General features: G+C 41.4%; 1 protein-coding gene across 3 annotated transcripts; it reads right to left on the bottom strand.

Annotated features, from left to right (window-relative positions):
• Positions 1-1,701: 1,701 nt before the first annotated feature.
• LOC102225840 (phosphoinositide 3-kinase regulatory subunit 5-like) lies at positions 1,702-13,131 on the bottom strand. Of its 3 annotated transcripts, none has more exons than XM_023349470.1 (18): positions 12,997-13,131; positions 9,946-10,129; positions 9,409-9,509; positions 9,253-9,321; positions 8,995-9,133; positions 7,353-7,422; positions 7,091-7,268; positions 6,836-6,998; positions 5,503-5,571; positions 4,602-5,416; positions 4,388-4,513; positions 3,827-3,961; positions 3,645-3,738; positions 3,476-3,552; positions 3,290-3,383; positions 2,993-3,072; positions 1,979-2,094; positions 1,702-1,849 (listed from the first exon to the last, which is right to left on the bottom strand). In XM_023349470.1, exons 2-18 carry the CDS (start codon positions 10,058-10,060, stop codon positions 1,702-1,704), a joined length of 2,589 nt encoding a protein of 862 aa, XP_023205238.1. In that variant the 5' UTR covers positions 10,061-10,129; positions 12,997-13,131. The 3 variants fall into 3 exon arrangements, with proteins under 3 accessions (XP_023205238.1, XP_023205239.1, XP_014330218.2); XM_023349471.1 differs by having other exon boundaries at positions 9,946-10,048; XM_014474732.2 differs by lacking the exon at positions 12,997-13,131 and having other exon boundaries at positions 9,946-12,982.
• Positions 13,132-15,398: the final 2,267 nt, after the last annotated feature.

The raw sequence follows: 15,398 nt of genomic DNA, 5'->3' as shown, positions 1-15,398 counted from the left end.
AGTAAAAACAGCACTGGTTAGAAAGGCTTAGTAACTTCTCATGACATAAAATTTAATATTTAAAAATGATGTTATCAAATCATTAAAACGTATGAAAGCAATATACATCAGGTAATGTAAATATATTAGGCCAGGGTAAGAAACTTTATGTGATAATACCAGCATAAAGAGTAAAACTACTAAAAAAAGTTCTTTTTCTCCCAATACTTAAGAATTTTGTGTGATAAATCAAAACAAAAGTAGTGCGAGATTGTAAAGTTGAGGTAAAGTGACACATATTTTTCAAACACATAATTCTGTTTTGATGTAAATGATTTCGTTGAAGTTCTGGCTGTGGACTTATGTTCATGTGTTTCACCGAATTTATGTTGATTAAAAGACATTTGTAAATAATTCAAATGTCTATTTTTTTTTTTGTCCTCATAAGGCTAAAAAAATATTTTTTTGCGATGGAAAAAAATATGATTTTATTTGAGTTGAGAATCAATTAGGAATGAAACAAATATAAATTATATGATTACGACCACATGGAAATAAATAGCTTACATGATCATACACATATATTGGTCATTAACTTTAAAACAAAATTCAAAAATATCACCAAGTCAGTTTTCTATGGATGTTGGCAGATTAGTGACACATAGTAGCAAGTTTTAATTTATTCTTTATATGCATAAATACTACATTAAAGCTGGGCTTTTAATGAAGCGTTTCTTTTATAACAATCAGCTTCAGTGATTCGTAAAAGCAAGAACCGGATGGACAAATATTTGCAAATTACTTTTATTCCCATTGGTCTGACGTCAAATCAAATGTAACTTTTCTGTTTTAGGTCACTTCAGAATGATTATTTTCTAAATGCCAGAATAATGTGTGAGAGAATTTAATCTCAGACATTTACTTTACCAAAAAGAGAAAATATATTCTCCCGGGATTAGAATTTCCCAGGAGAATATATCTCAATCTCGTTGTAATCTGTTGATGACAATGACAAATAAATCTTATCTTATCTTCTCACCTATGAGAACAGTGTCAACGAGCAAGTATGGTGGTGGCACCACATTTCATTTCCGTCAACGTAGCTTTGAACTGAACTGAACTGCACAAAGTGGATAGATTGATAAATAAAGAAGAACTACTTCCAAACTCTTCAACTTGAGCAAAACTACCACAAAAATCACAATAAATATAAACTTGTGTAACCTGATTTGTGTTATTAAACGTAATTAAAGACGTACGTTGTCATTTTAGAAAAAACCAAAACATTACTAGGGCGATTATAGCCATGAGGAGCGTCTACTTCTGGCTGGAACTGAGGAAACATTAGTGACGTTTTCATCTGACTTGTTGAGTAGACTTAAACTACCACACATAAAAAAAAACTTTGGAAATATTACGTGTACCTTTACCAGTTTTTGGTATCAACCATTTGAGCACCGAATTTATTATTTTTTTTAAAACTACTGATGTAAGACAGTGAAAAATACAGCTTTTAACACCAAAGTGTTAAGAAAAAACAGTCTTTTCTAAATAACGATATGGACATATGAACAGCACAAAATGTATTTTTAATGTTAAATTGTTAATAAATAGACATCGGCTTCTTGAAATGAAATGTTAAACCCTGTTCTTTGTCCCTATTCTTTGATTTTCCCCGCTCGGTGTGTTCTTTGGGTCCTGGATGGTCAGACGGAGCTGGGGTCAGGGGTCAGCAGCGGAGAAGGCAGTGACGGGAAGGCAGAGCAGGGAGCAGAACGTCGGGTGGAGGGGCTGGATTTGGCCCGGTAGTGTTTTGTAGGACCTCCAGTCCGAACTGCTGCCTGGTTTGCTGCACAGCGAAACCTCGCACCTAGAGACCGGACAAACAACATTTAAAAACGCATTTATTTTTAAGAAAGTTTGCTTTGGATGGGGGGAAAAAAAAACAAAAAAAAAAAACACGTTCCGCTTCTCTCAACCCAACGGTGGACTTCGTTACCTCTTCACACTTTGGATGAAGGTCTTTTTGTCTTGATCCAGGCAAACAGCAAACGTGCTCCCATCCCCTTGGGCAGTCACTTGCATCTTGTCCACCTTCACTTCTGATATCAGGATCTGCCCCGAACACAAGAGTCAGTCCATTTTTACTTTTAAAGAAACTGTCCACAAGTTTTACTGATGAATGAACGAGAATAAAAATGGAGCTGGGTAAAGAAGTATGGATTTTCTCCGCAGGATTAAACAAAATAAAGGGATATTAAACAGAAGCAAATAAGAAAACCCACTGAAAACTCAGTTTGTATTTTTGTTGTTGACATCACAAGAGGTACAAGAATTGATCTGCACAGCTGAAACCAGTTTTTTTGGCAGAGTAGTGACTTTCGTACTCGCTGCTGTTCTTACTAATTTGTGGCCTTTGCAGCTTCTGGTTTGCTGCATTTCCCCTTTTGCTTCTATTTTTGTCTGTAGTTCCAGCATTTTTCGTTTTGTTGAATGAATGCAGTTTTGCTTCTATTTTCTGAGATTGCAGCACTTTTTAAAAATTATTTGCAACATTTTTCTGTTGCATTTTGCTTTTTGTATTTGCCTGTTTTGGAGTTGGCAGCCCGTTTCGCTGTTTGCGCCTCTCGGTCACCGTCACTTGAGTTATGGTTCTGCTGCAGCTGCACAGACCGCAAGTAAACGCTTTTTAATGCGGAATTGGTTTAAAAACATACAAATGCGGAGGAAAAAGCAAAAGATATGCACATGAAATTACTCAAACCAACTGACTTGTTGTCTTGTGCCTTCTGTGCCTTCACCAGAGGAAAGTGTGCATGCAGGTTTGTTTTCAGGGGGGTGGATTTTACCCTGATTAAATAATGAGCTACACTAAAATAGAGAAAAGCTGACCATGACACGATGTTGTGTAGGTGGTTCACTGTTCCTGATGTGAGATTGATTGGTTTTACTGGGTTGTGGCTTTAAAACAGGATTGCAAAGTAGACTTTGTAACTATAAAGCCACCCTTCACCTGGTTGTAACCCTTTTTAGATTTGGAGCTCTGCTTCTTCACAACCTCTGTCATTGTCAGCTGCAGGCCCTCTTTAGAATCTGGATACAGGAGAAAAAAAAACACAAACAAACAAAGAAAAATAATTGGAAAATGAACTTAAAGCACTTCATGTAGAAGGTGAAGCAGCAGAGTTGGGGTGTGGCTGGAGCTAAAATGGGGCCATAAAGGTTGTTTATAGGAAAGCTTTTCCCCCCCCAATTTTAAATTATTTTTCTTTTATGGCCCCAATTTAGCTCCGTAGGTGTGTAGACTGACCCAGCTGTTTGGACTCTCTGCATGTCTTCTGAAGGTTGATGGAGGTGCAGACCGCCTCTTTGTGCATCCAGTGGCTCCTCCCGCTGACGGCCACCTGTAAACAGGATGCAGTTGGGATTAGTTTGGGGCCGGCGGAAATAGAAACTTTTGTTTGCAAAGCAGGAAGGGTGCGTAAAGGAACAATACCTTGTTGTAGGCCACATTGAGGGTGAGAGGAACAGCCTCCCGCTCTTCATCTATTCCCAACCTTTTGCTCACAGCGCCTTCAGAAACAATGCAACACATATGAATCAACACAAACACGTGTGTTTTTGCTGCTTTTGTTTATGTGTGTGTGTTGCAGAGTGTGACCAACCCATGGCTTTAACAGCTCTGGCTCCAGCTGTGTGTCCGAGCTCCAAGGAATGAATGAACACTTCCTTTCTCTTCTCTCCCCCTTCCAGGGTCAGCTGTGCAAAGGAAGGACCCAGAACATTTAAGACAGGGAGCGAGGCCGATGTGTTCGATATGTGCTGCTGTGTGAGGTTGACCTCTGACCTCAGCCTGGTAGAGCTGCACCAGAACGGGTTGATCGGCGTGTCTGCAGTAATAGAGCACCAAGTCGGCCAGCAGGGGGAGGCGGTGCTCCGTGGCGCCGGTGCCACCGGAGACGTCGTCCTCCTTGGGAGCGCCCTGAGTCGTGGGAAATTAGGGGAAAAAGAAACAACAGCAGGGGTTATCTAAGGTTTGCTTTTTAAAACAAATACCATAACTAAGGAGCACCAGTTTTGGACTGCTCCTACCAGAATTGGCAATAAATAGATGACTTTTTAAAGTAATTAATGTGCCAAATATTGCGTCCAATAAAGACAGTTCCCTAACAGTTTACATCCTTACATCCTTCACCATCGTCCTCACTGGTGAGATAAATGAGGCACCCCAATTAGCTCTTCACACTAAACTTCAAGCTTACATCTTCAGTCTGCGTTCAAACTAAAAAAAAAAGTACCACTATTTGCTTCTGGTGGTTCTACAAAAATAAATGTTATTTATTCCAAGTAAAAAACTCCTAGCCTATATTGCCTTCTGCAAAAGAATGATAATTCTGGAGTTATTTACCTCACAGAGAACTTCGGAGGACAAGCTCAGCAGACTGAAGACATTGCGCTCATACCAGGGGTCCATCATACCCAACATCTGGGCTATATCTGTTGTACTGTCCTCCACTTCTGGGCAATTTGACTCCTGTCACAATAAAGAAAAATTAAGTAAGACGCCTTAAAGATTTCTCTGAAGAAAAAGCATCAAATTTCTTGCGGAGAGTAAGCAGTACCTGCCCTTCTGCAGGCATGTGTCCTGCTCCTGGGCTTACACTTTTCCTCTTGGTGGGAACAAAGTAAAACTGCAGTTTGCACGTCCTTGTGAGCTGGGGACACTTTCTCTCTTTCTGCTGCAGGTCGCTGTACGCCCGAGCGAGCCTCCCAGCCTCTCTGTCACCCCCGAATGCGACCACCTTGACGACGGTCAGCACTTCCGCCTCATTCGCCTCGCTGCAGCTCAGAATCGGCCTCCTGCGGACGCAGATGTGCCTCTGGGGAGCGGAAGGATCTACGGGGGCCGTGGACACATTGAGATGACGAATATGTCTCATGGGGGTCCCGGAGTGTTTGAGCTGTGCCCCCGTCATCAGGTAGTCTTTGGTGATGTCTCCGTTGTAGCCCATGCTCCGGACGCGGCGAGATGTGCTCGGACTGTGCGGAGTCTTGAAGAGCAAGGAGAATCGCTCCAATCCCAAGAGGGATTTGGACTTTTTCTTGGGTTTCTTTCTGACTTTCAGTTGGCTGCCTTGCCCTTCCTCGGTGTCCTCGTGCGCTGTGTCCTCGCTGAAGTCGCTTTCCACTCCTGATGAAGCAGATGGCACGGACCAGCTGGAGGAGAGAGAGTATCCCGAGAAGGTAGAGTCCCTCGAGGAAGACGAGGCGGTGGAGATCCGATGGCTTTGAAACAGATCGTCCCGTTTGCTCGAGGAGTCCTGCTCGTCTTCCTCGTCGATACTAGTGTCAAAAGTGTCATCCTCGTCGATTTTGGGGAAACATTCTGGAGGGGAGTCCAGGTCAGAATCGACTAAAAGCAGGTCTTTTAGAACATCTGGATGAACGAGAAGACAGGAACGAGAGTTGGGGAAACAATACTGATGCACAGAAGCTAAGGGAAGATGGAATATGTTGAATTACCGAAGTTGTCCTCATCCCATAAGCATGTGTGGCATTTGGGGTAGGGCAGCGTTAGGCTCTCTAAAGACCCTAAAATGAGAAAGAGATCCTTGGCTCAAACAAAAAGTGAGAATATATATGTCACAACTTAGTTTCAGAGAACTTTGTATAATTCACAGGCCTTGCAAAGATATTCATACTCTCTTAAAGCACCACAAACCTGAAATACATTCAGATTTGTCTGAATGTATTTCAGATTTGTGGCAGGGATTTTTTATCTACCCCCCTACCAATAAAGGGTAAAACATAACTTTCTAGAAGAATCTAGAAAATAATTTGTAAAAATTTGAAATTCAATTTGCACATGGGAATTTCCCCCCTTTACTCTGATACCCCTAAATAAACTCACGTGCCTACAAAGTCACCTAATTAGTAAATAATTTAACCTTGGTATAAATCAAACTGTTCTGTGAAGGTCTCAGAGGTTTTATTTGAGAACATTAGATAACAAAGAGCACCATGAAGACCAAGGAACACATCAGAAAGGTGGAGAAGTCTAAAGCAGGGTTGGGTTATAAAACAATATCCTGAGCTTTGACGAATGGTTCAACTGCAAGCTTACTATAACGCGGCCGTCCACCGTTTAGGTGGCTTTGGATTCAAAGCAGCCAATCGTGTAGAAGAAGGTGCTCTGGTCAGGTGTGTCATAAATTTAACTTTTTGGGATCAATACTAAACACTACATGTGGCAGAAAACTGCTAATGCACATTGTTCCATAGACACCATTTTCTTCAGCAAGAGCAGGAAAGCTGGTCAGAGTTGATGGGGAAATGGAAAGAGCTAAATTCAAGGCAATACAGGAAAACAACTTTCAACAGACTACAGAAGACCTCAGAGGGGTTGGAGGTTCATCTTCCAGTTGGATGACAACTCTAAACTTACAGCCAGAGAAATGATGGAATGCTTTAGATCCAAAACTTGGTCATGTTTAGAAAAACCCAGTCAGTCCTATTGAGCAACTGTGGCAAGACATCACAACCACAGGTACTTTCCAAGCAATCTGGAGTTTGAGCTATTTCTCAACAAACAATTGAAATCCCAGAAGTATTAGTCTCTAAATGTGTAAAGGTGGTACAGACAAACCACAGAAGACTTACTTGTCCTGTCTCGAGGAGCTTGAATGAATAAACATATGGAGAAAACATTTCACAAACCTATGCACTACTTTGTGTTGGGCCACTATACACAACCCCAATAAAATACTTTGAAACTTGAGGATGCATCGCAACTAAATTTGGAAAAGGAGAATAGTTTTGGAAGGCACTGTATACGGGGCTTGTCTTTGTGCCTCACCGGTCTCTGAGCAACCAGAAGGGACAGAGAGACTTTCTCTGAGCTTCTCCAAGCTGCGGAGTAGTCCCTCCCTGGCAGCCGTGTGATCCGCCCCAGAGGTTGCCGTCTCCATGCTGCCAGTTATCGTCTCATAAAGCTGCTCCAGCTCATACAGCTCTTTCTCCTGAGGTTAAATCAACAAGGACGCTCTTTGACAAAAGACAAGAACAAAGTGGCACGACAACCAAAATGTCATCCGTGTTTTCGGGTGTTTACCTGCAGGGCTGCGTGGAGAACCCGCAGGTCCAGTTTGGTACCGAAAGCAGCCTGAAAGCTGTGCAGGATAAGAGTTGTTATGATGTTCCTGCTGGAATAATGCATGGTACTGAGCTGCTCAGAGGTCAGCTGGACCTCCTGGGGGGTGTCAGCATCTGGACTCACCAACAGGACCACTCTGATACAGACATTTACAGATATTTAAGATGTATCCGATCTGTAATTTCGTATTTGTTACTGTGAAGCTGAACTGTGTACTTACAAGGTTTTAGAGCAGTTAAGGTCAGGGGAAATAGCCTGCTCTGTCCTTACCAGTCGCTGAAATGAAATACCTGCAATAAAAAGGCAATAATGTGTGAACAGGATCCAATAGCTCTGTAAGTGTTTTAATAGTTCAGACTCCACAACTAAAAACCTCTCAAAGCAAATTGATGGAAACATACACAAGACAGAAGTGGGGTTCATCAATGATTCTCTTTGTTTCATGGTGCAAGTAATATTTCGCACCAATATTTTGGTTGTTTTTGTCAAAATTTTCACAAATTATTTGGAGATAAATGCCACCGAAAAAATATATATAAACATTTGCATATAGACGCCGGGGGATCAACTGTACTTTAAAATGAATGAGTTTTGTCCACATGGTCAAAAGATTTGGATACTACCGTATTAGGAACTCAGGAACAATTTATTTTGTTTTGTTTATATTATTCTGAAAAATGGTGGAAATGGTCAACTGTGAGGCCACATCGTAAATTTTTTCTGTAGAGGTTTTGGCGGATAGAATCATTAATTTGTTGAGTACATAATACAAAGCCAAACTTTAAGGAAAACTCTTTTTGAAGCGCATGTTTACGAACATTACATTTCAACTTTTTTTCTTGCGACCAACATGACTGAAAAGAGAAAGCATTCTGAATGAATGAGATCGTCATCACTATTGCTTAAGAGAATAATTTTTATCGTTTTTCTCAGTTTCTGAATCGGACATTGAACAGATTTTACCAGTTTTCTGGCCGTATTTTTCATTTGCCTGTCACTTTGCTGCTGATTCACATTGTGAATGTGAACCAAAACAAATGTGGCTAACACGTTTAACATTGGCCAGGACAGCTTTTGTCCTTTCATAAATTACTGAAACCATCATTTGAAAACTGAATTTTGTTACACACAAAAAAAAAATTAGCTTATTTTGGCTACCTGGGACACACTTACATTACTGTTGATTAAAAGCTGCAGTATGTAACTTTTACTAAATATATGTTTGTACATATGAGTTGAAACTGGCAGTATGTCGTGACAGTACAGTATGAGAGAGACAATCCGTGAAAACGTCAAGCTCCTCTGCATTCTCCGAGTGCTAACTGGAAGCAACCAATCAGAGCCCAGAGGCTCTCGGCATTGTCAAGACTAAAGTAAAGACTCTCTGCTACTATACAGCTTCTCTCAGGCAACAAAGCGTATCGTGAATGCTATTGCTAGTTAGTGTAGCCAATGATGACGGTGGATAAACAGTTTTCCTGTAATGATGAGCACATTTAGCAGCGTGTTCACAAGTGTATTTGACAGCACCAAGACCCTCCTCCTGGCTCTGATTGGTTGTTTTTAGGCAGAAGCTGTATATTTCTTCAGAAGGCAAAAGCAGGTCAGGGAGAAGGTGGAGTAAGTCGATCTTTTCACAGATTTTCTGTCTCACGTTATACTGTCATGACATGGTGATAGTTTTAACAATTATGTAAAAAAAAAACAACATACATATTCTTGTAAAAGTTACATTCTGCAGTTTTAATATGAACTGTCCTGGCCTTTGCAAATAAAAAAAATGCGAAAACGTAAAACGAAACTACATTTTTTGAATGTTCAAATACGTTTTCTAAGCATTTTTATGAAAACGTTTGTACCACCTGGCGCTCGAATCTCCTGCTCGATGACCACGAGTAAACGTCTGCTGGCGGAGCTGCAAGGCTCGGGCCAGGCCAGGAACTGGTGGAACAACAGGTAGGCCTCCTGGAGAACACAGCATCCTGCGCCTAAATGTGGGCTCTATAAAAGAGAAATGGAGAAAAAAAACAAAAAAAGCTGACTGAATGCATAACCAAAATTGAAAAAAGGGAACAGTGCGCACTTGTTCCTTTTCCTCAACGCAAACAATCAAAACTCACTTTGAGAAGAGCAGCAGAGAACAGGAGAGTCAGGGGAACCACCAGTTCATACTGGCACTCCTCCAGAACCTGCGGAACAATTCAAAATCTGATCTGAACTGATTTCAGACGTGGATGCGGGTTGCGTGCGTGTTTTTTTTTTTTTTTCAAACTCACCTCCTTTGTTTTTTGCAGTATTTTCTGCAGAAGGATGAGGAAGTTGTGGGGATGCCGCTTCACAAGTTCCTCCAAACACCAGCGGCTTATGCACAGTCCAGCTTATTCGAAAGACGAACACAGACACAACCTGTGAGCCGAGGCGCGGTTATCTCTCTCTCTCTCTTTTTTTTTTTTTTTTTTTTTTTTTTACATTTTTTTGTTCGTGGGGGTTCATTCTGATGTAAATCCGCTAACAGGTTGTTCCGACGATTCATACCCACAAAGAAGTGGCGAATGCCCCCCCCATATGATCCACACTCCAGTTTCTCTTCTCTATGACTTTATGAATGAAACTAGATATTTCAAAACCGGTGTGGGATGACGACGCGCGCGCGCGCGCGAGTCACCACTTTCATTTCCCACTCTCTCTAACCGAGCTAGAAAAGTTGCCATGCAGTTAGCTTTTGTCTAGCTAGTTGTCTCATAATTTACATGTGTATATTTTTCATCCTACAGACGTCGGTAACACTGAAAGCAGACATGTTCCTGTCTTACCATTCCAGAGCTTCTTGTCGGGAGAGTCAACTCCCAGGTGGCAGAGGCAGCGCTCGAGACTGTGCTGGATGCGATCCTCCGTGCACGAGCTCTGCTCCATCGTCTGCAAGACCATCCCAGCATCCACAGATGTAAGAAGAAAAAGACAAACAAAAGAGGAAGTCCTTTCCGTTTGCCTCTGTTCCTGGTGAACCGAAAAGGTCCCGTCAGTCGACCCAACTTCCTGCTGCTGACGGCGTCAGTAAATAATGATCATTGTTTGCTCTCTCTCCCAGCGACAAAAACGGACCGAGCTCGACATGAAAGGCTCGCTCGCGCAGAAAGCAAGTGCTCGGATGTCAGCACTGAAACCAGCCCGACACTTCCCACTAGTGAGTCACAAGCCATCGGAGTGGACCGGAGATGAGCTGGTGGAAAACAGATGCCACAGCTTCTACTTTTTCGGCTTCAGATTAGTCGTCCACATCTGATTTTTTTTTTTTTTTTTATGACTCAGGCCTGGGATGGAAATGTTGCAGGTCTACTTCCTATCAGATCCTCCTCGAAAAGTTTTCCGTCGAGCTACACTTAAAAGCTCAAAAATCAACAACAACAACAACAACAAAAAGAAGTAACCAAGCTGTAAATCTTCAGGGACATGTTGGACTCAGAGACTCGAAGGTCGTGGTTCATGTGTACCAGTTCGGCACTGACAAAGTTATGACTGCTTTAAATAGCCAGGGCTGGGCCCACTGTACTCAAGAAGAGCTGACCAGATGTCAACAAGAAAGAATATTCGCCCTGCAGGACTATAACTCTGTGGATGACTTAGAGAAGAAATTTTACATGATTGGGGATAAAAATGCATAGTCAAGTAAAGTTTGGGGTGAAATCCAGCCTTTTCTGGTTATGGTGTTTCTTAAAACTTAAACGTTTTCTGTCTAAAAGATAACTATGACGTTCTGCTTTTAGGGATTAGCTTCCCTAACTCTACTGGTGCCACCACTTGATTTTTATGACTGGTCCAGTTAAAAAAGATAAACATCTCTCCAACATTTCAGGTTGTGTCTATGAATTCAGTGTAAAATGATTCCAGTCCAATTTCTTCCCTCGGATCGTCAGACCAGACACTTTCAATGGTTCTACTGACAAATTTGGAACATGATGGAGATTTTATTGTTGCTTCCCCTTCACTATGGATGGACTTGTCTTATGATAATGATTTATTCCTATTTATAGACTTTTTTTCTTAATTTTTATCGTTCACTCCCTGACCTGTTTGTACGTTACAGTGAGTGTTCTTCTGCAGGACTTTAATCAGCCTTGTCATGGAGCTTAAAGTGCTTTATGACTGGAACTGGAAGGGAATTTACACAACGATCTAAATAAAATATGATCCAGTTGTAATGAACAAACAAACAAAAAAAAAACAGCTTACTGAGTATAGTTTTAAAGAGTGCTGTCTTAAAGCCTTTTATTTTAAAAAATATGTTTTTTTGCATATTTGTTAAAACAGTGACAATGTTGTGATGGTATGAGATAATATGTGAAAAAAAAATCTAGTTCCTCTTCTTTTTACTAGTGCTTCCAGTACTAACCAGAAACAACCGATCAGAGTCAGGAGGAGGGTCTTAGTGCTGTCAACCACGCTAAGGCTAGTTAGCATAGCCACCGATAACGGTGGATAGACAGTTGTCCTGGAACTGTAAGTCGTTTCTCCGCCATTAGCACATTTAGCAGCACATTCACAAGTTGATTGACAGCGCTGAGACACTATCCCAGGCGCTGACTGGCAGTTTTTGGTGCATTTCTTCAGAAGGCAATATTGGATCAGGGAGAAGGTGGAGATTGATCTTTTCACAGATTATCTGTCTCAACAAAGACAGTCTTCACAAATGAGATATTTTTTTTGTAAAAGCTGCATTCTGTAGCTCTAATAAAATCTTTTTTGTACCTTGGGGTACACTCTACCTTCCCCTGGACCGCAAATTATCCTACTCAGTCATTTCTTGAATAAAAGTTTGTATTTTTTTCCTTAGGCTGTGTATTTCGCCGTGCTTATTTTCTGTTGTCATATTTTTACCTCGTGTGAATCTACGCGCTCCGACTTGCTTGTTGTTACTTTCACACCTGAATTTCCCCGCCGAGACACAATAAAGGGTTTTCATATTCTATTTTACCCTTCTCACTCACCTGCTTTCTTCTCCTACTACTCTCCAATTTTGCATTACTCGCTCCCGTTTCAACAGTCGACTTAATGTCGTCTCTCGTGCGTTTTCTCTCCACAGAAGCTGCATCTGGCCTGGCGATCTGTTTGACGGTTCTGCCTTCCTGGAAGAGGGCTGACATTATGCTGCCAGCCACTAAGCGTTGTCCTTCCACTGCTTTAAACTTTTTACTTCTCTACAATAGAGAAAGTACTCTTACATCAGTTTCTTGTGCCTCTCTCCTCTGTCTTCTCAAACCACCAGTTAGTTGTGGCAGATGGCCGCAAGCCTTCAGCAGTTTGACATCAACGTTAAGAGTGACTTTTAAATATATTTTCCACTCTCAACTTCTCCTTCCTCAAAAGTGCCTGAAGTGTCCCACTTCGACAAAAGCCACACGGTGAATTGTCCACGGAAGAAGCAGGTGGTGATCTGTTTGTAAGTAAGTTAGGGAGCATTGTCCGGCACTACTGGGTAAAACCTGACCTGTCACGAAGCGAAAATGCCGACCGAGGCCTCACGTCGTCCGGTTTGAAGGCTCACTAAGTCTTTAGGTCTGCTTAATTGAGCCTAAAAAGATCAAAATTCATGCGAGCACAAATGTGATCAAACTGACACATACTTTAATAGGAAGGGGAACAGGAAACATGTAGAGCTTGAAAAAACAGTATGCAGTTGTTGTGAGAGCTTTATGAAAGAGATTCGCTTCTCCTGTAGAGGCTGCGTAATAAAACTAAAATATATATATATATATCAGAAATGTAACTTAAAACACCTAAATCAGACAGAGTATAACATAAATAACATCACTTTCTCCCCTCCCCCCAGAGGAAATTAAATTATTTGAGAAAAACAAAACTCTTACCACTAACTCTGGCCGTCCTGGATCATCCTTTATCAACTACAGTTGAGAGGCGCCGGTAGAGGGAAATACCAGCGCCACATCCTCCTGTTGTGCTTTTTTTTTTTTTTTAAACGGACCCTTTAACTGCACACTCAAGATGGCAAGTGCAGCAAAACAGGAACTGTCTGAGTCTTTTTGCTGAAGTGGTTTTATATTATGCACAGCTGCTGCTGGAGGCGGGGCCTTCTGTCTGACAGCGGTCATCTAAGCCAATCGGGATCAGGTGTAGCCCTGGCCCCCTGCTGGCTCCTGCTCATGTTCAGACAAAGGGGAAAGAAGGTTCACCTCATTTCTGGTCTAAGGTTTTAAGGTAGACCTCACAACAAATTGCACAGCGTCGAAGTTCACCAATAGAAAAATCAGGTGACAATGGAAAAGCGGTGTGTGACAAACACTGTTGTCTTGTTGTCATCAAGGCAACAAGACGGTGCCAACATTGTCTTGTTGGCACCGAGACAATGTGGTGCCATCATTGTCTTGGCACCACAAGGCTCCACAAGGACAGATTTTTTTTTACCCCTCCAGGGGGTCTTTTGTGGGCTCTAGTGTCCCCTATATGACAGTAGGCTGACAGGAAACGGGGAAGGAGAGGGGGGAAGACATGCGGCAAATGTCGTCGGGTCCGGGAGTCGAACCTGCGACGGCCGCGTCGAGGACTGAAGGCCTCCAAATATGGGTCGCGCTAACCGCTACGCCACCACGGCACGCCCCGGACAGATTTTTAATAGATTTCAAAATGTCATCACTTCTATGCAGATGACACTCAGCTTTTTTTTAAATCCTTCTATAATTGGGACCTCTTCAAAATATCTGAATTGCTTAAGCAACAACAACAAAACTGCTACCGTCTGAATGACTCTTCAGAAATGTTTACGGCTGTTGCCATGAAGTGTCATTCGGTAAATAATGACGCTTTTAACGCAGAGGTGCACTGAAAGCTGCATTAAAAGCTCCTTAAAAGTGCCAACTTTGCATTATTCAGTCAATAATGAAACTTTTAATGCAAAGTTCCATTAAAAGTCAATCAAAAGTGTCAACTTTGTATTAAGAGTGTCATTATTTACCGAATGACACTTCATGACAACAGTCATAAACACTCATAAAGTCTCCTTCATGTTCATGACAGGTGTTATGTCATGTCAGTCTCCCCTTCAAATAAAGTGTTACCAATGCTACAAACTGGTTAACAATTGTTCCTCCAACTGACCTTTGAGAAGATTGAGATAAGGACAGGCAACAGACTGGACATGTGAACTTGAGCGTTCAGCCAAACACCTGAAATTCAGTTTTTATTTTTGAATAACCAGTGTCCTATAGGAAGATGCCCTCATAGTTTTCCAAGCTAAAAAGACGTTTTATCAAAACAGGAACCTATTATTTTTTTCTCATCTAGACCATAATAGAGCACTTTCTATGGAAAGACATTACAAATAACCTTTGAAACAATAGTTCCTTTTTGTTTTCTAGAATAAGTAGTTATAATCAGGGGCGCCGCCAGGAATCTTGGGCCCCATGACAAAAAATTAAATTGCCCCAATTTCAAGGGTCAAGGGTCACGTTATGACAATTTCAAGGGCCCTTTAAATTGTCATAACGTTTTCTCCCTATACGGCCCCCTGGTTATAACACATTTTTAAAATCTTGAATTCAATCATTCTACAACAGGAAATAATTGTGCATAAGTGGAAGTTACCCATCTTCCCCGGAGTGGCCGTAACAGGAAAGACGGTGCGTTGCTAAGAGGTCTTGTTTAAGTTCATGACATCAAAATTAGAAAAAGACTGTGTAATCAAGAAGGAAGAACTATTCCCTTTAGTGAGATCAGGACTTACGTTTGCAGAAGTTGCGACTGAGTGAACCAGAAAACGGGAACAAAAACAGGATATCAGTCAGAGCACCTTTTATCAACAGACCAAGCCTGCTATAATTATTGCTGATGAAGGTTGTTCCACTGGCTGCGCTTTGGTTTCCACACACAGCAACCGGGAAATACCAAATCATTTTGTTAAAAAGAGCCTTGAGCTGAAAGTACTTTCTTTCACCATCACTCAGTTCCTTTTGTTTTTTAAATGACATATTTCAGTTTTTAAGGTTTTCAGTGAAACTTCAGGTATAGTTTTTATTTATTTATTTATTTTTTTTTCAGTGCTCATTTATGCACTCCTGCTTTGTTTCCCTGCTTGCTTAAATATCATGTTTGAATTAAAAGACGTTTAGAAATGTCATCATTATTTCAAGAAAGCATTATGCTGCTGGTTGTTGTTTTCTGATGACAAAATATTAATATCCTTCTCACGAGTAGTTTCAGCTCAATGAGTCCTTGTGACTGGGCCCCGGATAACGTCTTGAAGTGCTTTTTGTAC

Source organism: Xiphophorus maculatus, chromosome 16, assembly GCF_002775205.1.
Source record: "Xiphophorus maculatus strain JP 163 A chromosome 16, X_maculatus-5.0-male, whole genome shotgun sequence".
NCBI lineage: Eukaryota > Metazoa > Chordata > Actinopteri > Cyprinodontiformes > Poeciliidae > Xiphophorus > Xiphophorus maculatus.
The sequence above is the reverse complement of the archived record's forward strand: the minus strand, read 5'-3'. Positions and strand labels throughout refer to the sequence as shown.

What these genes read in the sequence shown, in the direction of transcription:
- LOC102225840 (XM_023349470.1), bottom strand. Translation starts at nt 10,060, where the DNA reads ATGGTCTTGCAGACGATGGAGCAGAGCTCGTGCACGGAGGATCGCATC. An exon ending in TACTGCAAAAAACAAAGGAG is followed by an intron (nt 9,322 to 9,408) that starts GTGAGTTTGAAA and finishes ATTGTTCCGCAG; the next exon opens with GTTCTGGAGGAGTGCCAGTA. An exon ending in CTTAACTGCTCTAAAACCTT is followed by an intron (nt 7,269 to 7,352) that starts GTAAGTACACAG and finishes TGTCTGTATCAG; the next exon opens with AGTGGTCCTGTTGGTGAGTC.